The sequence below is a fragment of the Aulostomus chinensis genome, chromosome 8 (genome assembly GCF_037954235.1).
Source record: "Aulostomus chinensis isolate RoL2024-O1b breed Wild chromosome 8, RoL_Achi_v1.0, whole genome shotgun sequence".
Lineage (NCBI taxonomy): Eukaryota > Metazoa > Chordata > Actinopteri > Syngnathiformes > Aulostomidae > Aulostomus > Aulostomus chinensis.
Window position 1 is genome coordinate 16,249,690 of NC_141327.1, and position 27,783 is coordinate 16,277,472.

Consider the following 27,783-nt stretch of genomic DNA (forward strand, 5'->3'; position numbering starts at 1 on the left):
AGAGAACAGGAGATAAACACAGAGGGTTGCATCATAATTGATTGAGTATGCGGGTCAAATCAATGGAAACACTCCCAACTCCTAACAGGTTCACTGCTTCCTCTGGTTAGAATCACCTGCCGCTTCAGATGTGACTTGAGGTCATTTCCTGTTATTCTTTTCTTCATACATTCCCCAGCCATTACATGAGTACATGATCAAAAAAGTTGCACTCCTAGGTGGCTCAAATGAGCAACGGGAACTAAAAGCTGAAGATTTTCTTTGTTCCTGCCATGGGGTGTTGATACCTTATGTGTTTGTCTTCTAAATTGTTGAGTGCAATGAATGGAACAAATAAAATGAATGCAAAAAACATTTACAGCTTATCTGCTTCATTTGAATGCTCTCACTGTGCGGAACTGAAGGCTGAGGAGGAGCTGGAAGCAGAGGTGTCACCAGATATGCACAGAAAGGGCTTTAAGTTATCAATAAAAGCTACATGAGTTTTATTCTAATCCATCTCACACCAGCAAGAAAAGGAAAAGGCATTCAAGATCTTGTGAACTATCAGGAATATTTCAGTTTACATATCCGATGTTGCCTTGGAACGATTGTATATGCCGCCTCAGTCTGCACCGGCAAAATGAATCAGGTAGTACACAGTTGGTTTATTTCAGAACAGCACTGTTTACGTTAAGGCCAAGAAATAAACTACTTCCAGGCAGTAATCAAGAGTTAGTATACGATTTAAAAAACAAACAAACATAGTGTTCCAACGAATAGAAAACTAAGTGGAGCGAATCTGCGGAAAGGACTGGATATGAATTTAAAGCAACGTGCACTTATAAATGAATTCAAAAAGATAAAACAAAACCAATATTGTTATGAGGTATGGAGGTGAGGAAGCTCTACTCCAGCACAAAGGGTTCAAAATGAAGAAAATAAGACGATTAATCCTATTGATACTCTAAATTGACCGTAGGTGTGACTGTGAGTGTGAATGGTTGTCTGTCTCTATGTGTTGGTCCTGTGATGGACTGGTGACCTGTCCAGGTTGAACCCTGCCTCTCACCTGAAGGCTGCTGGGATAGAATCCAGCCCCCCCACGACCCTTAACAGGATAAAAGGTAGAAAATGGATGGATGGATCATTGTCATGTTTCCCCTGCCTCATGTTCACCAGCCTTGTTTTGATTATTAGAAGTTTTACACCTCCTGCCTTCCTGCTGTTCTCTACATTTGTGTCCAGTACGAAACCCTGTCATGAAAGGCACGTCTGCCTGTCATCTCTGCCACATAGCCTTTACACACCGTAAAAAAAAAAATCAGTATACTCACTACAAAGTGCTAAAGGATAATTTGAGCATGATCTGGTTGCATTAGGAGACAGGAAACTGTGCAAATAATAACATAAACAGTGCTTTTCCCCCAATACGTACATTTCTGATGGAACCCCTGCTGATGGGACTATTGTAATGGAGAATTAAATCCTCAGGTTCAGCTCACTGCTGACTCCCCCTGCAGACTTCATTAAAGCTCTTTGTCACACACTCACACATGCACGCACGCACACACAAGCACGCACATGCGCTCGCACACACACACACACACACACACACACACATCAATACATGCCCCCGCAGATGTGCTGGACCATGTAAACAATGAAAACACAATATACAGTCCATGTCCTCTTTGTTATGAGCATGCCTCATAACAACCGGGTGATATTAATTAATGCTGCAACACACACACACACACACACACACACACACACACACACACACACGCACACACACGCAGGCGTGTGGGTGTGGTGACAAAGTGACATGAGTGTGGAACACAGTAAATATTTTCGCTTCTCCAATTAAGATGGGGACATAACAGCAGATGCTTCACGGTGAATGAAGTGGAAGTATAACCATATTTATCCACATTTAATCAGGCTGTATTTTGTTTCAAGCAACATTTTGTTGTTGTATTGGAAAAAGCTGCTAATTTTTTTTTTTTTTAAAAAGGGAGAGAGATTCAGTGCTCAGTCTTTGAAATGGGAATGTCCCTCTTGAGCAGCTCATTGGTTCAGATGCCACTCGTCCGCTAGCCTCAGCCAACCACCTCTCACAAGCACTTCCTTCATCAACCATACGCTGCTATGGTTGATGAAGGAAGTATTTCATCAGTCTACCTCATCATCTATCCTCCTTTTACTTGATTACACTGCTTTCTATTTTTTTATGTTTGACATACCAGTTTATTGTATGGAACTTTCTGCAGAGTCAATCGCTACAGACCTCCCAACTTCATGTGGCCTTCAGATTAGCTCAAGAACAGTGCTTTGACAGCTTCATGGAATGGGCTTCCATGGCCAAGCAGCTGCATCCACGCCATGCATGACCAAGTGCAATGTAAAGTGTTGGGTGCAGTGGAGTAAAGCACGCCGCCACTGGACTCGAGCAGTGAAGACACATTCTCTGAAGTAATGAATTGCACTGCACCATCTGGCAATCTGGTGGATGAGTCTGGGTTGGGCGTTTGCCAGGAGAACAGTACTTGTATGACTGCACTGTGCCAAGTGTAAAGTTTGGTGGAGGGGGGATTTGGTGTGGGGTCGTCTTTGGGAGCTGGGCTTGGATCCCCTTCGTTCCAGTGAAAGGAACTCTGAATGCTTCAGCATTCCAAGAGATTTTGGACAATTCCATGCTCCCAAATTTGTGGGAACAGTTTGGAGATGGCCCCCTCCAGTTCCAGTGTACCAAGCAAGGTCCACAAAGATATGGATGAGACAGTTTGGTGTGGATGAACTTGACTGGCCTGCACAGAGTCCTGACCTCAACCCGGTAGAACGTCTTTGGGATGAATTAGAGTGGAGACTAAGAGCCAGGCCTTCTCATCCAACATCAGTATGTGACCTCACAAAAGCGCTTCTGGAAGAATGGTGAAAAATTGGCATAAACACACTCCTAAACCTTGTGGAAAGCCTTGACAGCCTGACAGGTAGCTTCTTAAGCTTTGAAGTCAACTGTCTGGTATGAATGTTCCAGGCTGAAATGTCAAGAGGCTCAGTGTCATCAATCCTTGACACCATCCATGACGCAAAAGTTCTTAGCAGTGTGCACACAAGAAAATGGGTCAACTCATTAGTTGGGTTCACTGAAGTCAGGTTCAGGTCTTAAATCTCAAACTTTTCCAGAAGTGTTTTATGAAACAAGGCTCTGGAGTTTCTCTTGATTCTTTGGGTTCTTAACCAGAAACTTCTGAATATTTATCCTTTGTTTCCCCTCCAAACCTACAGTATGCATAGCAAAAACCCACTCAACCTTGCTGTAGTGCCCTTGGGTGCAGGTATAGCCCAAAGGTGCAAAAGAGTCACTTTGGCAAAAGCAAGGTGACCACAATGGCACTCAATAACGCAGCCTTCAGAAGCACTTGAAACTGTCGGCACTGCAGTGAAGCATATGATGTTTCTGTCTGTACAGCGTGTGCTGTTATGTCACTGCTCTCTGCCAGTGTTCAACAGCTCATTAGGCAGCATGAGGCCAAGGACCCCCTCTAAACATTTCTCCTATCACTGTGTGTCAGACCAATGGTGAAACACTCTGAACGGTGAGTTTTATTAGCAATTGCATCTCCAGTGGTGTGGAATGTTGAATTTTATTCTGTTTCCTGCCGGCTTTGCTTATCTTAGGATAGGATCCTATCGTAGGATACAGATTTGAACTAATTTAGAGAGAGAATTCTCCTGGTGTTGTTGTGGTCCTTTTTCAGGAGCTAACAAGAATAAACTCTGAAATTTGCCACTCCATCCTTTTGTGTTGTCTGTCACCCGCGTTTTAATGTTGTGACTTCCTCCAAAACAAAACACCGGAACCATAGCAACTGACAAAGGAGTAAATCGGAGGCAGGGATTTGGTGCATGTTCGTCTGTGACAAGCAAATCACTCTTCTCTTGTTATCTTCAAAATGACTTAAAAAGTCTTTATTTTTCATCCTATGGTTCATGAATAAAGTTTGGCAAATTTTCACAGAGTCTTCAAATATGTCATTCACCAATGTTACTGAATTATTAATGTACCTGTTGTACTATCAAATTTCTGTTGAGTACCAGAGGGAAAATAACGGATTTCATAAATTGTGCATGTTCTTAAAGGCAACACTTCCAGTTTGGACCTGAGAAAATGTTTGTTGCTGACAGTTATTAGGGGTCCTCGACCTTTTTGCCACTGCACATGCCTGCATACATTCTAATAACACAACAGCAAAATGCATCGATGGTATCATACGAAGAAAAATGATCAATTGAATATTTGCAGTTTATATTGTTTCAATCAAAAATACCACGAAAGCAGTTTTTTTTAAAGACCAACAGATCAACTTGTTTAATGCAACCTTTTTTCCCCTCAAAAACAGGAGTAACAACAACAAAAAAAAGTTATCCACGCTCTCATTTGGAAGCATACCTCTGACAGAGCTACTGGCCGACCACGGAGGAATGGCATTGCGTCTCTGGTAGAAAAGAATGTAAGCCCCTCTGGTGCAGATTTCCTCGTCAGGGACCAGGTCTACACTGCTGTCATCGTAGCTGTACCACTGGCCGTCCACTGAGTTCCTGCAGTAAGCTGGATCAGAACATTTAAGGACACTTGTGAAGGTGGTAAATTAAACACAGTGAGAAGAAAGTTAATCATGCTATTTTAAGATACGGTAATTAAAGACGATGATTTCTCACAAATATGGCACGTAGTGCCATGGCTTATCAGCTCTGTGACATTGAACGTCAGGTTTCATTTGGCTTCAGTGCAATGAGCATCGCTAGACTGGTTGAAACAGCGGACAAGTGTGAATAACTGATCCGTTTTTTTACACCTGCAGCAACTCTCAGAATAAACTCTGTGGGTAGAGCAAGGAGGGAATGTCGAACCCCCCCCCCCCCCCCTTTCTGCTGCTACCTTTATACTTGACATTTCTGAGTCCATCAGTCCACCTGAGGTAGTTATGTATATATTCAGTAGACAGGTACAGGTACAGAGAGAAACAGATAATAGGACAGATAATAACACTTCCACGAAAATTACTTAACAGCTTCATGTCAGGATTCAGGCAGGTGATAAAAGGAACCATGTACATTTATTTCTTAAACATAATTACGAGTAGCAGCCATTTTCCCAGGGCTTTACTCCAGGCTATTATTCAGTCAACCCTCCTCTGAGCCTGCATTTAGAAGCGTGAATAACATTGTTTCTCTGCCATTTCTTGAATCAAATACTAATATTTTCCACTTCCTGTAAGCTCATCTAGCATGTAAGGTAACTGGTAGGTCAATCTTTATTGGCCGAAACAAAAGGATGCTCCTCAGCAGCTTTGACAGTGCAGTAAAAAAGAGTACTGCGCTGAATTCCATCCATCTATTTTCTATACTGCTTATCCATTCAGGTTTGCGGGGGGGCTGGAGCCTATCCCAGCTGACACTGGACGAGGGGCGGGTGGCCAGGAGCAATTAGGGGCTCAGTATCTTGCTCAAGGACACTTCAACATGGTCACCGGGGGAAGTCAGGATCGAACCAACGTCCTTTGACGGCCACTCTACCTCTGAGCCACGCTGCCCCTGCACTGAATTCCCTGACATTTTATTTTATTCACGCCATATTTTATGTCATTGTTGGAATTGGAAGGGTTGATCACATATTCCAATTCCTCCGCCTGCCGGTTAGATTGATGCCAAATCTAATCTCGTCTGCCTAACTAGTGTGTGTCAAATACGCATTTCAGATTGTTGCTATACAAATTCAAGCTCTGCTCCAATCAACTAAATCACTTCATTATTATTCAATTAAACAAACAAATCACATTTGACAATGTCTTCCATTGGACATACAAAATGAAGTGTAACATGTTGTCAAGCAGAAAATACAATCAAGTTGGAAAAATATTCCACTCTATAAGTACATTTCATTCATTTAAGCACCCACCCTGACCATATTTCTTTGTATTCAATGTTGAAAATACTAAAAAAAACAAACACTTTTTACTTTGACAAAACAAACTAACCAATGACTGACAACAGCACTGAAGTAGACTGTCCACTATAACCCTGAATAAATCTAGTCTGCACTTCAGCGTTTTGCTGGAGCCGCCTCCAGCAGAAGCGCATCGCAGGAATATTTTCTCCAACCTGGTTCTGGCGTTGTTTTCACCTTCTAATAGCTCCAGTTCATCTTTGCAACTGGAATCAAATTTCTCATTAGGATGGAGAGCACAGCTACAGGACACGAGAGTTTCTTTTAAACCTTAAAAAAAAAAAAAAAAAAAAAAAGATCTATTTCAACGTTTGTCCTACTCAACTGTATCGTGTTACTTGTTTCTAATCATACGTGTATCAGAAATGACAATTAAACATAAAAAAGCTAACAAAATGGTACCTTAAAGCCCTTACTTTGCTTAAATGTTCTAAAATGTGATAAAGTGCGGTTGGTTCTACTTCCATCTCAGGACTTATACATGTTGTAAGAAGTTCTTGCCATCAAATTTGCCGTTTAATCCTGAATCCTACTGATCCGTGTGTGTGTTGGACTATGAAGAAGCTCATTATTAAGTGTAAAAGAATTCTGTTAAAGAAAGATTGACTCATTAATCATATAATTCACTGAAATAAAAATGATTCTCAAGAATGTTTCATAATGCTCCTGTATTATGAAGGCTGGGAAGACAGTCGACATGTTTTCCAGCAGTAGCGGCAGCCGTACCAGTGTAGTGTCCACCGTGCATTCCTCCGTGATGGTTACACACAGCGTAGAGGTCGTAGTGGTAGTCGTGGGGGAGGCTCATGTCGGCAGGTTGGTGGTGTTGGCCTGAGGACTGTGTCCAGGATGTTGGCCACACCCCCGAGTTCAAGTTCTTCATACTCTGACTCCTCTTCACTACATGGGGTGCCATGTCCAGACCAGTCAGGGGAAAATTCACCAGCGTTGACAGCTTGTTCCTCCGCTCGCCTACCTGTTAACACTCATGATTAATAAATGTCCCACGTGTGGGAAAGCAAATATGAATTCATTCATGAACAAATAATATTAAACCAATATTGCTTGATCCAAATTCACCCAGAAAAGATGGAAAATGTAGTGGGAGGATCTACCAACCCTGTGACATTTAACTACATTCTGTGAAACATTAAGCACAGAAAACACACACAGCCACACACACACACATTATATATATATATATATATATTTTTTTTTTTTTCATATGTTTACAGATCTGATTGAAATGAAGTCAGTGCCTCACCAGCCATGAACCTCACCGCACGTCACTGATATATATATATATATATATATATATATATATATATAATTTGCATTGCATATTGTTGGGATTATATTAGATAATGAACTTTAAGAATGCAGAAGAAACCACCAATTTTGAAAAAAGTACAGAAAAAAATCTTATATGACGTGTCATCAGAGCATGTCAGTTGCTAGGCTGATGTTATTCATTGAGGATATGTCAAAGCCCACGCATGAACTCCACTCTTCTGTTCACGTGACCATAAATACATACATGTGCATGAAGAGCAGAGTTAACTCTTCACTATGCTGCACGGTTTGATGACAAGGCATGTTACTGCGCATCATATTATTGATGCAATTTGTACAATGGCGTTGATCAAAAAATGACAAGCACTAATAAGCGCAAGCAAATTTAGTTTTTTTATCACAAGGACAATAACAGTGGTAGCACAAGAAGTGCATCAACTAAAACTGTGTGTATTTGATCAGGAGAAGCAGCGTGTGGCATTTCAGGCCCTGACGTGTGGACACCTGGTGTGTAAGAGCACACTTGTACGTCCCTGTTAGCGCAACTGTGCTGATGTTTGCCCCAAACTTGACGAGGGTAACAAATGTGTTTGTGCTGAGTGAAAGAAAGTTTTGGTGTCTATGAACCAAAGAGGAGCCTGATGAGTGGAATTACTGACATGGCAGGGCAAGCCCTGATAACGTCCACAACACAATCCTATTGAAGGTCTATTCTACTGTTCCAGTGAGACATGAAGGGGCGGCAGTGAGCTGACTGGCACCCCTGTTGCTGCTGGTGGAGGAAAGCTTGATGAGAGAGCTGTAACCATGATGGTGAGAAACACTGCAGTTTCTTTTTTTTTTTTTTTAAATAGACTGGTCTGTGTGAGAACAGTAATCAGACTGAGCAAGAACACTGCTGCCAGGGTCGGAAAAAGCCTCAGGACTAAACTTGCGTGGCTGCCTCAGCTTCTGTTTCTCACTTTGTCAATGCTAGAATTCTACTCGTTTTCTTCGAAAAATGATAAATGATTGATGGGCTTGGGTCCAGTACACTTCATATCTGATCTGGTAGAGTACAAACCTCACAGACTTCTCATGTCGGCTGGGTCGGAAGCTTCTTTCAGCCGCTGTTTCAAAATCTAACTGGCACCTTCAACTACCTTCAGATTCAAGATCTATACGTCTGCTGTTGCTATGCAGTCAGATATATGATGTAATCCTTTGTAACTTCATCCTAAACTCTATTCCCTATTTGACACCTTCATTTGTTACACAGTTGATAAGAAAATTGATTTGTATCACGTATGGAGAAATGTGAGTGTTCTTACCTGTCGGAAGCGCTTGAGATGGAGGATGAGGATGTCCGGCAGCGTCCACAGGCTCATCTTCACCATGCCCTGCTGAAGCTGCTTGCAGTGAGGGCACTTCCAGGCATCATCGGGGGCAAGCTGGAATCAGTCAATCGATTCAATATTTAATCAAGTAAAATAAAAACGCAGAAATGTACATTCTTAGTGATGTATAAATCTGACTTTAGTTTTCATAACTGTTCAAAACCCTGTCAGGTTGCAAATGACGGCTTTTGAAATATTCCTCGTGTTCTTTTGCCAATCTTTGTTTTTGTCCCTGATGATTTTTTTTCTTTTTAATCTTCAAAAAGCACCTTAGCTTTTTCACGACCGTTTACTCTATTTCACTGCAGTAGTGCATCAAACATACAGTTTGTCAGTAAAGGCTGTCGGCTTCTTGCTGCCACCTTTGCATTCCTTTGCTGATTTAGAGGGTCTTTAAGGCCACCTTAGAGGATCCAATATTCACACAGTGAACAAATCACGTGTACATTATATATACAGTATTCACGCTCATCAAGAAATGACTTGACTCTTGGAGAAATGTCTTTTATCTGTCTCTTTTATGGCTCTTCAAACCATTCATTAAATTCACTGAAATGAAACAGAAATCTGAAAAGAACTGAGACGTAATCATCCAAGTTCAAGCTATGGTTCTTTACATCTGTTGTGTGCCTGAAAATGATGAAACTTACATTTTAAGTTGCTGTAGATAGAAGCAAGACTCCAAGGTCTCATTGTCTCCCTTTCAGGATGCAAACTAAAGCAGCGTGCAAGGTTGTCATATTCTACTTCATGAAGGGAGGAAATGGGTGTGCATCATTCAACAAACCAGGGTGTGTCGGAGTTTGCTGCTTTCAATTCCTTGTGATGTGCACCAAAGTGCAGAAATCCATGATATGTAATGAGCAGAGCACAAGGAAAGTGAGGTACCAGCCCTGAACTTATTTACACAATCATCCAAACTAAATGCTTAATAAAAATATAACAGCAATCTTTCTGCATATAAATAAATAACTATCCAATGAAAAGCTAGTTGAAGAGTGACGTCATTCAAAAAGCGTAATTTTCCTTTCAAGTACTCAAAGTGAGATGTTTTTCCACCCTAGCATGATGTCTAGGTGACTCTGAAATGCTGGAAAATGCCAGCCAAATGGTTTTGTTTTGGGTGCTTTTAGCTTGAAGCTAATGGAGACCAACGGCTAACAAAACTGCAAAACTGACCAAAACAAATCCTTTGAGTTGAGTTGGACTCTGAGTGTTCTTGTTTGCTTTTTTTCAGCTCAAATCAAGTTGTTTTTGGTGATCACAGGGTTGGATGAGGGAGATGTGGATAACAGCAGACGATGCGTTTGAGAGTTTGTAAACTGACAGTTTTACTTTTGTCAAACCTCGGTCTCCATTAGCTTCAAGCTAATAATATATGTGTGCCTTTTTCTTCATTCTAGAGTCACCATGAAGTCAGGCAGGATAACAAAAACATCTGTGAGAGTTCAAGAGTTATCATTAGAACAATTGTACTTTTTTTTGGTGAAGTATTGCTTAAAGTGGGGTTGTGGACTTCCTAAACTCCACACTTTTAGCAGTTGGGGAGCTAAAACAATGGAATTCTTAAGGATTTTTAGCATTTATTTGCTAACAAACAGCCTGACCTGGATAGACGCAGGTGTGTGTGTGTGTGTGCATACTCATCAGTATTAGTTTTATTTCAGTGTCAGAACAATTCCCCGTCTCTGTCAGGTAAACACTTGCTAACCCTGGAATACGCTGATGAAAAAACTGTCGTACAAAAGTTGCTGTACTTGCCTCAGCCATTCTGGATATTACTGTCCAATATCTCCTTTTTCTGGCTACCTTGTGTCCAGACCATATCCAGTCAGTGGATCTCTGTGAGATCCACACTCTAAACCCAACACAGCAAATAAATTCTGGCTTCCAAAAACGCAAGATCTCGACATTGTGTGAGTGGTCTCAACTTGAAGTGGTGAATTAGTACAGTAGATAGAGCGTATCTACTGTTAGCGTTTAGTATGATAAAAATAATAAGAGATGTAGCCCCACTGTATTTTTTCCTCCACAAATGACAAGTACTTAAGAAAGAACAGCAAACCTGTACTTAGGCTGCCAGCACAGCCGTTCAATTATAATCCTAATTTGTTTTTCTGACGACTGTGGCTTTCTCCCGGCCTCGTGTCGGTCATTACAATAGAAAGTGTTTGATTGCTTGATGATGCTTTTAGGCACAAAGAAAACAGTGTAGGCTTTTAATTAGAAAGAAATGAAAAAATACATTATTACATTACATTACATTATATTGTACTTTCCAACACAATAAAACCCTCTAAGATAAAACGCCAGGACAGTACAGGACAGAACTGATACTAAATCCATACGTGCTAATTACACTGAAAGCCTCAGTCGTCCAACAGAGTGCAGAGTTTGACTGCAAATGGACTTTGCACTGCTTTATCATAAAAGCAGAGATGATGAGAAATGATTTGCCTTCCTGGAGGCATTGCTTTCTGACTTTCTAAAAGAAATCAAAATGAACACAATGCTGAAAAATTAATGACAGATCAAAGATTAATGACAGACAGCAAGTTTTGCAAAGGTCTGTTACTTTGTCCGAGCACATGAATGAGATGATTGGGAGGTAAAATTGATTAAAACCCTTTGATTCATGTCATGGATCTCATTCATAACATAATTTTACACACTAACTAATTCTAACCCTGCACATACAGATGGGAAACAAAGCCTGTTAGTAACTCCTTGCTGCAGACTTGTACTGTGTAACTCCAATAAGTGTCCATCACCCAGACTCCAATGTTCCGAGAGGTAAACATGGTTTGAGCCAGGAGCTACAAATAAACATTAGGCTCTGCTTCCTGTCTGTAAGATTAAATTGAGGGCTAAAAGTGTCCTTGTGTCTTGTGGAACAAATATACAATTAAGTGCATTTCATGACTCAAGGCCATTACCTTTTAACATGTTTTTCAGATTCAGAAGTTCATATATAGACAGCACAGAATAATGTCTCCAGATCCCATCGCTCCTAAGGTGACACAGGCACTCAGGTCATGTCCAGGGTCTTCAACCCTGATGACCAGCAGAGAGAGCTCTGAACCCCTGGCTGTATCTCACTCACTCTATTCAGACTGCCAGAAAGGAGATGACCAGGCTTCTCTGCTTCATCCATATTTTACAGCAAAGACATGTCTCACCGTGTTCACCCGTAAACTAAATGCATGTGTTTCTTTTGCACAGAGTCATACGGTGGGGCTCACCTGACGGGTCTGTCAAAGCACATCGTCACAGAGAGGTTTTTCCTCCCGGTTTAAGCCCCATTGAACATGTTGGCTCAAGATGTTTCATGTTCGTTGATAACCTCTCAAAGCATTTCACCACATTACCTCTCTGGCCAGGGGCTAACTGACATTTGAAATCCTCAGTGAACAGAGTCTGATTGTCATTAAAATAGGCGCCACCCGATGAGAATTTCTCAGGATTGAGGTGTGAGGGTTGCAATCCGAAGTCAAATGCTATCTCTCTTTGAATTAGATAGTTTCAAGCAGAAGTTTTCAAAAGGAGCTTAAGGTGCTAATGGGTTTGAATCTAGTGTGAAACCACAGAGACCCATTAATCATCTCAGCCTTCTTCCCTCGGCTGCATGGCCAAGGTACTTTCTTTAAACTGAAGGACATAAACATATGGAATAAAAGACCTGAAAAGAAAAGACACTTGAAAGATTTGAAATTTGACCAAAACAGAAAAAAATAAACCTAAAATTATTCAGCAAAAAATGTTACGACAGTTGTTCAATGTAAGAGGTTCACTTTGAGATTAGCACAGCTTTTCTTAGGATAAATGTCAAGTTATTAACAAAGAATGTCCTGAAAGCGTTCTTGATGGACACAAAGTTCATTCTGCGTTGCTCCCTTAGTGGTTGTGTTTCGGACACTTGAGTCACTATCTTTTATCTGTTTCCCTCCTTTTTTTGAGTGCGTCAAGTCCTTCAGAAGTCCTCGTCTTTAAACCAATAAACCTTGGGTGTTGTAGTTCGAGCCCAAACTGTGCTTCAGAGGGTCGAGAGAGCAAAATCACAACTGAAGTCAACAATGTAACAGTCATGGCTCCGTGTATCCAACACAACTTACGAATTGTTGTAGTATTTCAGTCTGGTCCAAAGCAGTGAATCGACATGAATGCTGCTGCTAATGGTCAAAAAACTAAAGAGGAACTTATGGGGATGTTCAGTCACAATTATTAACACATTTTCCACATTGCAAGGAATCGTTTTTAATCACACAAAAAGGAATGCACGGCCAGAAACATATACCATGAATGGAGCAGATTGTGCCAATGATGAGGTGCTGCTGGCGTCTGGCTCTGCTCGGGCTAACGGTACAGCACGGAGGCCCTCGCTGAGCTCATCTGCCACCTCATGCTGCACTTCCCCTCTGCTGCCTCATTTCAGTCAGGATTAATGGTTTCAAAGCTGTTTGACTCTCAGTGTAGGGGTGTACACAGTGACTAAGACTCTTTCTTTTTACTAAGAGCCAATATTCAAACGGCAGGAAAAGAGACCAGTGATAGAAAGTATGACGAATGTGGAGAAGTTTCTGCCCCCACTTAGTTGTCACTGAATGTTTCCTTCCTTCCCTTCTCTACTTTCCCAGAAACACTCGTTGTACTCTATATTATAGATTATATACATAAATATATATGGGTACAGTATGACAATAGCACCTGTGGTCTCTTCCCTAAAATCACAAATATATGATCACATACATAAATATGTGGTGAAGTAACCTCACTGCCTGTGGACGTGCTCCTGAAACGCGCAAACAGCGAGCTACAGCGCACCGGCTTCTCTTCTTCCGTGAGTTCTGATCTGCTTGCAAGACCATATAAAGTAACAACTAGACAAAATGAATTCTACGCCTGTAACCACTGCCAGCGGAGCAACGACCATGGACGCTACCACAAGAACCGTTTCCCCAGATCCTATGAAACGTCACGCATTTCCCCCACCTTGTTCTCTGTAGCAATATTTCCCAAGTGATTTTTACATAAACACGAATCTTCTCTTGTGTACTATTTCTTATGGTAGCCATATTGGATTACTGATCTTTAGTAAATCCTTATCAAATTGTGTAACATTCACCATTTGTTTCACCGGCGAGCTGGGAGATGTGTTTTGAGAAATGGTGTAAAAATGAGCATAGTCCATTAAGTTGTTGATCATCAACATATCCAATGTTTTATACAGGATACAAAAAAAAGACCAAATTTAGTGAGCTTAATAACTAGTAATATTTTAAACTGATAAATTAATTCATAGCCCCGGCACAAAGGGGCATCGGCATCTCCCCAATGGGAACAGACTGTTTCTGTTGAGACTGTGATAGCCTCCATACTAGATACAAGCTTCTAAACGCCTTCCTGAAATGAACACGGATTAATAATAATCCACGCAAATCCTCCTAATAAGATGTGAACTCTTTTAATCCTGCGGAGATAAAATATAAGTGTTCCATATTCATGGGTGTTATCTGCATAATCCATAATCCAAAAATAAATATGAGATAAGACACAATTTGAGACGTGTACTCATACATCCTTGAAATAAATACAAACCGATGCACGTAATTAGTAGAACAATTAGGGTCGTCATCCCATTAATTGAATCTACTTCAGGACATGATTTCTAATTAATTACTTACAATTAATTACACAAATCCATTTGGGCCGTGACTTCTAAAAAGATCTCAATTACAACAGATTTCCTTACATGTGTGAGTAACTAGAATAGTAATTCACATCATTTAGAACCCTTCAGGCAATGAACCGCCGGTGACCCGCAGAGCGCCTCGGGCCGCGGCTCTGCTTCCTTCTCCATTTACGAGATAAATCCACACACAGGGTCAACTGGACAGGGCGCCATTTTACGTTTGTGTTACGTGTTCTTTAATTAATGAATCGATGTTAATTTTTTTTTTTTTTTTTTGGCCAACCCAAGTAGTCAGGCACACAAATACAAGAGTCGTAATCAACTGTGCGTGAGTCTTTTCCCACTTCATGATAAACTCATTTCTGTTTGGGTGAGACTTTGAGACCAGGAGAGGAATGTGAATTTAAATTCGGGGATTCAAAGGCTAAACAACTCTTGCCATCTAGTGTTTAGACGCTGGCGCCGTGATTGTATCTGGGTAATGTGTTTGTGTGACTAATCAATACAATTTGTAAAAACAACTTAATTCCAACCCCGGGATGTACTGAGAAGACAAAAAAAAAAATCTGAGGAGGGAAAAACTCACAGCGCCTTTTTTGAGGCCCGCTTAAGAGCGTTTCTATAAGGTGGGATGGAGGCCAAAAAAAAAAAAAAAAAAAAAGTGATATGAAGACATCCACAAACACATGGCAGGTTGGGTTTATGGTTCGTTTGTTTTTAGAAGAGTTTGGATGTCATCCTAAAATTATTCAACATAATCTAACAAGCGCATATATTTTCCAGTTAGGATCTGCTGCATGGTTGTAGAATATGTAGTTCAGGGTGGAATCATTCCTTGTATTTTGACCCAGTGTTTATGTACTTGTTTACAGCTGCAATAACGGCAGTTTGATTTGACCTTGTAAAAATGAATAGTCTGAGAAACCTCCTTTGTGATATTGAAGGTTGAACTCGGCTTGAACTGGGGAAGAAGGTGTGACAAGTGAAACTAAAACCTTGAAAAGTACAGACGACAATCAGACGGGGGAACGCCTGTTCTGGCAGACTGACCCTGTGTGTCGGGGAGAGTTGTTGTGTTCATTGAACAGTGCTGTTGCCTTCGGGCTCACCTGCTCTTCTTTGGTATACAGCTGGAAACACTCGTCCAAAGTGCAGCTGTGTTGCTGCAGGTGCTGCTGCTGCTGATTCCTCACACTCTCCGCGTCCTTCACCACCTCTTCCTGGATGCTTCCGAAAAGGCTGGATCAGACACACACGCAGACAAAAATAAACAAACACACCGGTAATGTTGTTCCTATTGAGGTACAAAATTGCATTTAAAATTTGGATGTGAAGAGCAGACTGAATCAGCGCGTGTTCTTTAAATCACACACCAGAGGAGACTCGAGATGACGTCTGCGCATGCTGCAAGTTCAGCTTGCGAGTGTCTTTAATTGTTTGCTCACAGTGCTCACCATTCTTTAATCTTGTGCTCCCATTCGATGACAATCTTCACATGTGGAGGTCCCCCAGGACCGCAGAATTTCAGGGCTCTAAAATGGAGCAGAAGGAAAAAGAGCATCATCGCATTTCTTCTTACTATTTGGGTTTATTCTGTGCTGGAGGGAAAATACAGCCTGACAGTGGCAAACGGGGGAGCATGTCATTACACAGACCTGGAGAGTGACCACAGAAACTTTCTTCAACTATTTTTTTTTTTCTTGGGCGTCTGACATCTTTACACATGGGTTCACAGAGACACACAAACACACACACACACACACACAGAAAATGACAGGCAAAAGCAAGTTGGCCCAGCATGACACCGAGCGCAGGTGAGACGTGTTGTACTTATGTCCGTGTGTGACGCTGAGTCAAAGTGAGGGGGTGTCATAGTCGTACCGTCACTGCTTTGACCTCAAGAGGAAGGATCACACAGCATCGGCGTTAAACAGCCAAACGGCATCAACGCAGACGGTGAAGGTAGATTTAATAATGTCTGTGGGCAACCGTCCTTTTCTTTTTTTGTTGTTGTTGTTTGTTTTGGGATTTTTGTTCTGAGAATTTGACAAATTACAAAAGGCAATTCAGTGTTTCACAAATGCAAGTAGACAATTCTCTTTGATTTTGAAAAGCATGAATATTGTGGATGGAAAACACCGCGGTGAATACTGTCTCTCGCTAGCTGATGTTTCTCTCCACTTCAAAAGAACAACTCCTTTCACTGACTTGGTGTTTTTCACTCTTGAAGTTTGTAATCCGTCAATATATGCAACTTACTGAATGTTACCACTAGATGCCAAGCTTATATAACAGGTCAAAACGAGATTATAGAACTTCACGCAATCGATAGAAGAAAGAACAAACACTTGAGTCTACTTTTAGCTGACGTTTCCAAGTACTTGGAAATGATCAATAAACCACCCGTGAAAGTCTTACGTCATTGAAAAAGTGCACGTTGCTTTTAAATCACTCACGGTCAGACATCACCGAGATGTTTCTCGTCCCTTGCGTGAAATCTTGGCGAATCAAGAAGTCAGAAATCTACCGCATATTATTAGATTGATGCTAATGGAGGCCGACTCCCGGCAACAGCAGCAGTTAATAAACTCCCCACCTTCTGGTATATTCCAAATTGTCTTTATCGAGGCGGACGCTCAACACTGCAAACTTTGGGTTCACTAAGTAGCAATGAACGAATGAGTTCAACTCAGCGTGCCAGCTTGTCATGTTTGTTCACAGTCCGCACCTGCACAAATTTGGGTTTGTGGTTTCATGAGCGTGCAGCTCGATAAATGAGACCTGGACTATGTACTTCAGAATTTGTAAGAGGACATTTTGGACAGTCATGCTGTTGTTAGTAGATGATATTAATTAGCTTCCAATGAATAACATTTGCCTGGTGTTTTCTGACTGTTGGAACCAAGCCACCTGGAGAGGACTACACTTTTTAGGTTAAGTAACGTTTTAATTCACTTGGGTTTTGGATGAGGAACTGACAATGACTCAGAGCACGCAAACCCCAGTTATTGCAATTTCCTGCATTTGGAGGATGTAATGAATATGTTCATGAGTGATTATGACTCAGAAAACAATATCCAACTGAGGACAACCTTCAAATTCCAAGAGGAGATGGCAAACTCCTTTAAGGAAGCCGTTTCCCAAGAGTAGGACATTCAGCGTAATTTCTGTGCTTCACCTCATTTGAACAGCTAATGGTGCGGAAAAATGAGCCTCGGGTATTTGAATGGCATAAAATGTTGTAGGTCAGAAGATACATTTTGAAGATTTTATATGCTTTAAGAAAAAAGGTGTTTGCAAACAAATGTATAAATAAGACTGCAGAGGTGTCATGGACATTTACCTTTTTTGTGTTTGCGTGCATGTGTATGTGATACCTTTTTATCTGTCAATAGTGCGTAAAGGTGAATGTTAACCTTTAATACGCTTTTTTGAAAGCAGAATAAAAGCTTACACTGAAGGTGATGGCTTAAAGAAACAATTACGTAGATGCACGGGCAAAAAAACACTTGAAAAGAAACCTGGGAGACAAGCTCCTTTGTAGGACACCTGACCTTCCCTGCAGCTTTGTGTGTCACAGGTAGAGATTAGCGCTAAGCTCTCCCAGTGTATGGAGACGCACAGGAAAACAGGCTCCAGGTTGCACTGAGCTTGATTTTATCAAGTGAGGCTTCTGAAAGGGACGGTGGTTTGTTTCCTGTCACCACTGTTTTGAACTTATTCAGTGGTAGGCTTTAGTCTTGAACGTGTCAATGTGTGTGTGTGTGTGTGTGGCTGTATATCAATAATAATCTGACCGATCAAGTGTGATCTTTGAAAACCCCTTGTCCAGATCTGAGATGTGTCATTTTTCCATTATTGATGTTTTATAAACATGCCTTCATCAAGGCACCATTCACGCTACAGCCATTTGAAAATGTGTTATTATCATTATGAATTAATTATGTTCATGCACGCTAGAGATGCACATATAGAGTATGTATAGGTGCCTCTTACCTGTCAACTGCAGGGTGGTACAGAGGTCTGCTGTCCTGTGGCGACAGGTAGCTGTAGGCTGCTGATCCCCCCACCACTCTGATCTTAAAGAGCACACCAGCATTCTACACGGAGACAAACACCCTATTAGATGGATGAAAACAAACTCCAGCAAAAAGCTCCCTAACGGTTTCCCAGTGGTTAATCCCCCAATTAATAGTTGACAAGTTTGCCTGCAGCCACTTCATTCGCTTGACATGGTTAGAATAACAATTAAGAAAGTGTGTGTGTGTGTGTGTGTGTGTGTGTGTGTGTGTGTGTGTGTGTGTGTGCAGCCCCCTTGGTGGGTAATGAAGTACCTGCAAGTTGGCCATGAGAAATCATTTAGGATAAAAACATGAAAACAAAAATATTTCAAGTCACAATCCAGTTTGGATGAACAACAAAAACAAAATTTACAAAAGACAAAGCTACAGAATTTCACACAAAATTATTTTATAAGGGGGGGGGGTTTAAACAGGAGTCAAATAAAAAGCTGGTGATGGAATTGTTGAATCATCTGAAATCAAAATAATCCTGAGAAAAAAAAGAGGGAGTGTGTTCAAGGAAGTCAGGTGAGTTAGCAAGTCCAGGAGAAGATATCCTACCTGCTGGCAAACAAAGTGATTAGAGCTATCGGTGGGCCAGAGGGAGATCGCTCAGAATGAAACAGTTACAAACTGTAGTTTGGGAAAAGCTGTTTAGGGGGTTTGGTGTCTTGTGTTCTGTGCTGCAGCTTTAATTACTGCCGTAAGAAACAAAAATTGTACGATCTGTACCTCGGCCACAAAGCATTCTGAAGGCACCAGTGTATTTTCTAATGGTCAGGGTCAACTCAACCTGCACAAACATCCTTTACATTCTGTTGGTGATTCACGCTGCAGAACGCTTGCTTTCACAAAAGGACAATGCGGCATATCATAGGAAGATTTTATCCTGGGTAAACAAATCCAGGATGGTTTTGCAAATATCACGTCTCACACTTGAGCAAAGGAAAGTGCGGAAATGTGGCAAGTTCACTTCATTTTCTTTATCGTCCTATTACAAAACAGCCATAAACAGTTACATGTTGCTGTGTAACACAGAATTAGCCTGTTATTTAGCATCATGTTTTGACTGATTAGATACAATCAAGTTCAGATTAGGGAGATATTGCATGAATTTGTACTTTTTTGTACTGTGTTTGATCAGTTCATAGGTACAAGTGAGGTGACAACACAAACTGGAAGACACAACTGCAAATGCGGCACCAAAAGTTAAGCGTCGCTCCTTCCTTCACTCTATCACTCCATCTTCTGATAAAACATTGCAGAGAACAAAACTATATAAACTTAGACTGCTGCTTTCACTGAACTGACTGTCAGAATATAGAGTAATTTATAAATGACATTTCATTATTCTTGCTGTTGTTGTTGTGTATTCAAGTCTCCCATCCGTCTCCTCCTGTCCTGCTTCTATCTGTCTCATTCTCGGTCCCCGTCTATCGCTTGTGTCTGTATGTTTCGCCCTGTCTGTCCCTCTCTTTGTCTCCGTCTCATTTTATAGCCGGTTGAGGCAGAGGCCCAGCGCAAACAGAAAACAGGAACACCTCTTACAAGGTGCGCTAATAGCTTCGATTTCAAATGAAAGCAGAGAAGAATGGTGGTGAAATGAGAAGATGGTGCTAAAGGTCTTCAATCCCCAGGATGGATGTCTGTGGAGAACGTGAAGATGTGGTGTCTGACCAGATGTGATTGTGTAACAATAATAACTGTGTGAAAAGAAAAACACCCTAAGGTTGTGTAAACTCCACAATTCTCTGATTTAGAGCTCTGGTACACCCTAACAACCCCGCAGCTGACAAACACACTCTGCAGAAAACAAGTCTTTCCGCCTCGACAGTGGAATATCTAAGATACATTTAAATGAGGGTTATAATTACGCCGCTGCCTGGACAGGAGGGTGGAGTCATTAGAGAGCAGAGTGGCGGGTTGCTGATGTGTTCAATCTGAGTAGGCCACTTGACGGAGAGTATGAGCTGCAGCCGAGCATAAAGAGAAGTAATGAGTTAGTTAATAGGAACCTAAAGTAGCAAATGAAAAAGAAATTGTCTAGGCTCACGCTGATTTATTTAGATATTGAACTATAATAGAAGCGCTGACTAGATGCTTGGAAATGTACGCACATGACTTCGGAGAACTCTGGCAATAATGAGGAATGTGATTTCATGTGAATGTTAAATGTGATTTTTCTAATCTTTAAATCTTTTTTTTTTTTTTGAACCCGTTAGAACAGCTTGAATTTTTTTCCACTTTGTAACGGCCATCAAATAACTCCAGCTTGGTGACAGCAAGCACGCGTAAAAGTTTATAAAATAAAGCCGATAAAAAGCTAAAATATATAAACACTCGCGTATTCGTCTCTTTATTTGAAATTTTTTGCAGCGCAGGAGAGGATGGAAAACAGGGCTGGATTCTCTCAGTAGCAAATCCAGCTGTGTTTTCTACCTTTTTATATACCAAACCTAAAGTTGTATGTTGCTGATTACACCTCTGGGTGGCGCCAAAACATAATGAAAACTAAAGGACTGGAGCACGGTGGCACTCTCAGCCTGTCAGAGCTTTAACAGCACGTTATCAACACTGCGGTGTGTACAGCAACTTATCGTCTCGTGTCACTGGTAGCTTCAGCTGTCTTAACTGCTATTATCTGTATTTTTTTAATGATCTTTCCTAGCTGTAGAGTGATGTTTGGATCCTTTCGTAGCTGTCTGGCTGTGACTTTATTGTTTTTGGTTTGCACCCAGCTCTTGGTTTCATCATGCAAAGCTGTAAAAATCCAATGTGCACAACCTTCCCAGCACCAAATGGCCATGTTGGGCAAAGTGGTGCATTTAGCAGCTTGAAAACCAAACATTTCCCTCAGGAGCTTTTTGAGAAAAGTGGATATTGGACTTGCTGGGGACAAACATGATCTCAAATGACTTACAGTGTCTCCCTGTAATTGTTACATGTGCACTTGTAAGCACACATGTCAATAAAGTGTGGCCCAAAACCAGATAGAGGGTCACTAAGATGTCAGACCTCCGACAGAGATCAGTAAAGAACAGGCTGCTGTCTCTCCTCTTCAGTTCTCCTGTCATAGAGCTGTTCACCCTGGATAAAGCCACCTCAAATATTTCCTGTCACCATGGCGTTGCCCATGGCAACTTGAAGACTGCAGTGGGGACAGTGTGTGTGTGTGTGTGTGTGTGTGTGTGTACTTGGGGTTCGGAGTTTCAGTTGAGGGGCTTGAGAGTAGAAATCCTTTAAACCGTCTGTGCTTGTCAGACACCAGGGGAGAGAGTCAAGGTGGATTTTAACATGAGATTCTCAGGATTACAGGTATTGCTGTGTGTTGTGCACTTACTAGCAGTACTTTTACTTGATAATAACTTGGTGCTTTTTAACTTAATCCAGTGTTTGCATTCTGCACTCTCTGTAACTCAATGTTTATCTTTATCTTGGACGAGACTCATATGTTTGTCCGGATTCATGATATAATATCTTCAGACTTGAAAGCAATTAAAAAAAAAAAAGGTTTAAAGTGTCTTTTTTTTTTAATTTGAAGTTCTAATGGCCAGAAAAGCATTTCTGGAGAAATTTTGAATTTCTCATTGAAGTTGCCTTCAAACTGTTTGAGTATCAATCATAATCACGACTACTTTACATGATGTCCTTACGCAAAAGCGCTTTACAATAGCGGACTTAAAATAGAAAATAGTATTTGGCGTGTAAATCCTAGAACCACAGCCAAACCTAATCCCGGAGTCAAAGAGAACATTCCTTCAAGGTGTTACTGAGCCCTCATGTTCATGAGAATGAGAGCAAGCACAGATGAGCAACTAGAAAACATGAGGCCTCTTCTCACAGCCCAGTTCGAGGAATAATGACGGGGTTTCGCCTGTTTACTGGCTCTTTCCAAACATTCTTCTGCAGTGTGTTGAACGAGGATGTGTGTTACTGTGGTTTTAGTTGGTAGTGACATAATAAAAGGTACACTCAGCACATAAAGCCATAATAGCTCATATATAAAAGCCTTAGTGTGTGTGTGTGTGTGTGTGTGTGTGTGTGTGTGTGTGTGTGTGTGTGTGTGTTTGTGTGTGTAGGGGTTCATATAATGTCCTCGGTCACATATTGTATTCTACGTGAAGAATGTTTGGTCACCTTCTAAAACATGTTGTCAGTAAGGGATGAATTTTTAAACTGATGCTGAATCATGTCATTTTAATTTTTAAAACTGAGGAGTGATCATGGGGGGGTTCAGTTCCAAAAGATTCTGTTTACATTCAGGTCCTAAATGTAATTATGCAGATTTCAATTTGTAATTCAAAATAAGTGACTCATTTTTAAAATACAAATTCAGTTTCCAGTGACACAAGAGTTTCAAATTAAAATGTCTTCTTCTGAATGAACACGACATGACAAATGTGTCTTGAAATAAAAGACAGGAACACCAGCGCACCAGAACAGTACAAGTGTGTGTGTGTGTGTGTGTGTGTGTGTGTGTGTGTGTGTGTGTGTGTTTGGAGGGTGTTTAGGATAAAACAATGCACTTGTTTTTATTGAATGAAGTGAAAGCAGCAAAAAATAGCTTACACTAAATACTTCTTAGTGCTCATTACAGAGATACGTTCTCATCTTAATCTGCCAAGAACACTGAGGGACTCCCTGAACCGATACGTGCTCATCACACGTTGGAATTACCTGCGCCTGAGATCCATTCAGCATCAGATAATAGAGCTTGCTGAGGATGCTCTGCTGCAGCTGGTCCCACGAGATGCTCCTGTCTTCACGCATGAGAAATGGAGGTCCGAACCTACAAGAGGAGGGTAAGAGAGAGGAGGGGAAAAGAGCGAGATGATGTCATAGGTTGCCATTAAGACAGTGGGCTCGGTGGGTTTTCGGTACTAAAATATATTCCGTCTTGCATTCCATCTTTGTCGCCCTTTAGAAAGAGTGGGACAATGCCAGTGTTCTGAATGAAGAAACACTTACAGCAAAGACCTCTGACCTCTGTGAGTCGAAAAATGTGTCAGTAGAAAGTGAATTTATAAAAAAGAAAGAATCTGAAATGCATCGTTTTAATTTTTAAGCCGAATTATTGCACTGCAAAACTCAATCTGAAGGTCATAGTTGAGAGAGAGACCCACACTGAGGAAGAGCAGCTAAGTGCAGATTCACTCTCTCAATTAAACTCACTTTAATCACATACTGTAACAGATTCCGATATCCATCAAAACTTCCGACCTGATTGTTCCTTGTAGGGTAAATACCCCCCACCTCGCTGTTTGATGACGTCATTACAGTTTTGCTCTGTAATTCCAGTAAACTATACCGTTGGTTAAATGAATCCCTCCATTATAAGGAAGCCTCATCTTACACATCATCTCAGTTTCAGGACCGTTACACTGACTTTAATTTCTAGTAATTAAAAACTGCAGTCCACAGGAAACTGAAACCCTGACAGAGCACCGCTGGGATGAGGAATATTCCATGAATGTGCCTCTAACAGCAAGAATTTTCAGGCCGTCCCCGGTCAGAGTGAGCTGACATTAAATGTTTCCAGCACCTTCATGTCTCAGATATTTATCAGTGCAAAAGGACAAAATAAGTGAACACTTTCCAAAATAGGGCGGCAGGGTGGTGCAGTGGTTAGCACTGTAGCCTCACAGGAAGAGGAAGAAGAAGGTTCTGGGTTCGAGTCCCGGCTCCATCACGGGATCTTTCTGTGTGAGTCTGCATGTTCTCCCTGTTCCTGTGTGGGTTCTCTCTGGTACTCCAGCTTCCTCCCACAGTCCAAAGACATCAAGAGGGGACGAGGCTGATTGATACTCTAAATTGACTGTAGGTGTGACTGTGAGTGTGAATGGTTGTCTGTCTCTTTGTGTTGGTCCTGTGATGGACTGGTGAACTATCCGGGGTGAACCCCGCCTCTCACCTGAAGGCTGCTGGGATAGGCTCCACAGACACACACAGGAAAGTTGTCTTATCTGCAGTGTGTCATTCAGCCCATGTGGGATACTTGGTCTTAGGCAGAACACAAACAACAAAATCTGTCCAGCTGCAACAGCAGTTATGGCCCAACTGTTGAATTCTTGTACATCAGATGTGTTCTAGGTGCGAAGCCGGCAAATTCCACCACATCTTCTCACTGTTTCTCGCCAATAACAGCCCAACTCCCTGCAATTAAGAACTCTACTTGTTCCCCGCACCTTGCTCGCCTAAGTCTCAAGTTTCTACCTCGTCAGCATCAAGCTACAGCTGCGAGGTAGCTAAAGCTGCATATGCTAAATAAAGCCAGGCTTGTCTGGGGAATCTGTGTAACAGATATACAGGTCAGAGTTCAGTAGAACAGAGGATAGATGTTGAGAAGCACCGGATGATGACAGAGTAAAAAAGTTGTTCTATTTACAAATGTAGACACAAGAGAATGAATTTGAAGACGTGAAAACAAACTCGTTGAAAACCCTTAAATGCTGACTGAAATCTTAGTCCATATTATATCCAGGCAAATTACAAATAAGAGCAATGAGAATGTGGACATGGACCAGGCTGCGGCTCACCTGACAGCCTGCTGGCCAGACCCTGCTGTGTTACAGATGAGGAGGAGGACCTTCGTGGAGCCGCCCTGGTTCAGGTACTCGGAGGACAGGGTGCCAGATGGTGGTAACCTCTGACCATCAGGACCAGCTGTGGAGGTGTAGGGGGAGGAGGGGAGGCTGTGGTGGTACCCTGAGCAGAGCGGGGAAGAGAACTGTGAATAAAAGCTGAGGATGAAGTACTAAAACAACACTTCGCCCCAGAAAAGGATATTTCAAGGACTCACAAATAAGTGTTTTGAGGATATCATTTCACCTCCGCATCACTTCTTTGTGACTCCAGAATACAGAGAGGAGCCAGCAACATGAAGGTCAGGACACGTTTGTGAATACTTAAAAGATAAAAGACACTTTAAGCCCTCACAATTGGGCTAAAATTGCTATGAATTATATAATCTAAACTAGCTTTCAGGACCGCTTAACCAATTTGCATTTATCACCATGCAAATTACTTCTATGCTTGGCCAAACTTGATTCTGCTTTTATGCTAACTGTTCCTGTGCTTGGTTCCACCAGCCTCCACACCAAGAGACAGACATTTCAAACTAAAAGCAAATCACACCTATGGAAACGTGTTCGCAGTTTAGCCGATTCAGATAAAACACACAAGTGACTCACTGTTCACAAAAAAAAAAAAAAAGGATAAATCTCAGTTATGGCGTTTCTCAGCTGACAGAATTGACTGATTGACAGCTGCTGACGAACAGGAGAAAATTTTGAGTAAAGGTGTGGCTCAGATCTCCTTTAACAAAAATGAGTTGGAGATACTGCTTCCTTTCCATTATCTCTTCTGTGGTGAGAATTCTGTGTATAAAACCATATCACCCAGGGAGGCAGAAGGGCAGAGATGGACCAGGATTCAAAACAACTTCACGTCCCCGAATGAAGAACGTGAGCTGTAACATGTAATGTAACATTTAAACTGTGATTCAAAAAAAAGTTTAATAAAAAAAAAAAAAAAAATTCCATTATACTGCGATTGTGTTTTCAGTCTTGTTTACCCTGAGGAGCTATAAAAAGAATGGCATCTGTTATCACACACGTTTATGCGCCACACATCCGCGCACGCTGTGATTAATCTTGAGTAATAGCTGAAGGCGATACACACAGCCTAACCTCTCGTCTCCCAGGAAACATAAACTTTGACATTATCAGAGGTTTAATTAAACAATGCATGTTCCAACCCTGCTGTGCTATTAATCACTGCCACCTCCCAACACCGCGCGCGCACGCACGCACACACACACACACACACACACACATAAAACTGAGCTAAATGCACAGGAAAGGAAGTGTGAATCAACGAAGAGCTCTGGTGAAATGTATTGATACATATAAAAACACTGGAGTATTTATACACTGATAAATACTGAAAGGAACAGAAAACTGAATTCTGGGACTGTCTATAACTTGGTGGGTCGATTCTGTGACGGAACAAATACACTGAAGAAACATCGGATCACTGAAAAATCATATTTAACCAAAGTGTAGCTCAATTACACGATGACGTGCTTTTTTTCCGGTCTTTTCTGTATATTGCCGGCTCATCAGGTTAGTCGTCTCATCTCTGCCTTCCCTCCTTCTCTCATCTTTGCATTTTCGTTTGGCACGATTTAAAATAGAGAAACAATTTAAGGACGACTGATCCTTTGGTTTGAGCTGTTCTAACCATAGCTCCAGCCTGTTCACTCAGTCAGTGATTGAATTCAGAAATATAGCCAGCGATGGCTTTCATGAAGGCTGAACATGTAATATGAGGCCTACGCGATCACTCCACACCCATCACAGGTGTTTTAGTGACAGACAGTAATATTCCGTGAGTGACCAGAAGCGTGATTTCACCCACATCTCCAGGGATGTTGCTGCCAGACTCTCATTCTCACCTCCATCCTCCGTCCAAGAGATGGGCAGAGGAGCCACAAACAGAAGGAGGTGTGAACAGGTGGAGGGAGGATTGGAGGGAGGATTGGAGGGAGGGGTGAAAGTAGAAAGAAACTTAAGCATAGAGGAGAGGAAATGATTGCGTTTCCATTTAATTGCCAAGTACATTGCAAAAATAGAGGAAACACAAATTGGGCGCGTTTTCTATCGACTGCTTTGGAGACAATGAACTTGCAACTTTTTGTTTTTTTTTTGTCGAATGATGGTGGTACAGTTAACACCTGGGGTAGGTTACACACGGCCGTGACAAACATTAGAAGACGAGATGACCTCGGCCATCTACAGCCATCTTCCTTCGCGAGAGGCGAAGGAAATCTGAGAAGATACGGGCAGCAGAAACCTCATCAGCCTTCCATTTCCAATTTTGTGCAAGCTTTTTTTTTTCTTTTAGCAAAATTGACAGAGTTTCTTTCCTCTATAATGTACGCATCAATATATGTTGCTGGAAATGAAATAATAAATGTTCACAGGCAGCTGGACCAAAAGCTGCTCATCGTTCCAGCAACATTATGCAGCATTTTTACCTCAGAATAGCCGTTCCAACACAGTTTTAGTCCCTGGATTGTGGTGAGCTCGCCGGGGCCTTTTTTCAATCCTCCTCCCAACTCTGCGCATCTGTATCTTAACTTTGCAACGCTGCTGCTTTCGAAAGCAGAATTCTCAGTACAGAAACCAGGACAGAGGCAAACATGAGCTAACAGAAGGGGGCGCTATTGCTAGTCAATCATACAGTGTAGCTTTAGCTGTTAGCAACTGCACTTTAACACTTCCACAACTGCTGTGGCTCTAGATTGCTATTCACAGTCATGAAATGAATGAATCATGAAGGATGTCATTGTGTTTTATCCTATTTTTATTT

General features: G+C 41.5%; 1 protein-coding gene across 1 annotated transcript in view; it reads right to left on the reverse strand.

The window, feature by feature from the left end:
* Window positions 1-27,783, reverse strand: part of usp43a (ubiquitin specific peptidase 43a) — a 99,971-nt gene that overhangs the window by 6,401 nt on the left and 65,787 nt on the right. Inside the window, exons 7-14 of the mRNA XM_086211270.1 lie at window positions 24,948-25,116; window positions 23,089-23,200; window positions 18,347-18,450; window positions 15,805-15,882; window positions 15,460-15,589; window positions 8,596-8,715; window positions 6,719-6,968; window positions 4,436-4,594 (exon numbers count right to left, since the gene is read on the reverse strand). Coding sequence (XP_086067396.1) covers window positions 4,436-4,594; window positions 6,719-6,968; window positions 8,596-8,715; window positions 15,460-15,589; window positions 15,805-15,882; window positions 18,347-18,450; window positions 23,089-23,200; window positions 24,948-25,116 — 1,122 coding nt within the window. The remainder of the gene's footprint in view (window positions 1-4,435; window positions 4,595-6,718; window positions 6,969-8,595; window positions 8,716-15,459; window positions 15,590-15,804; window positions 15,883-18,346; window positions 18,451-23,088; window positions 23,201-24,947; window positions 25,117-27,783) is intronic.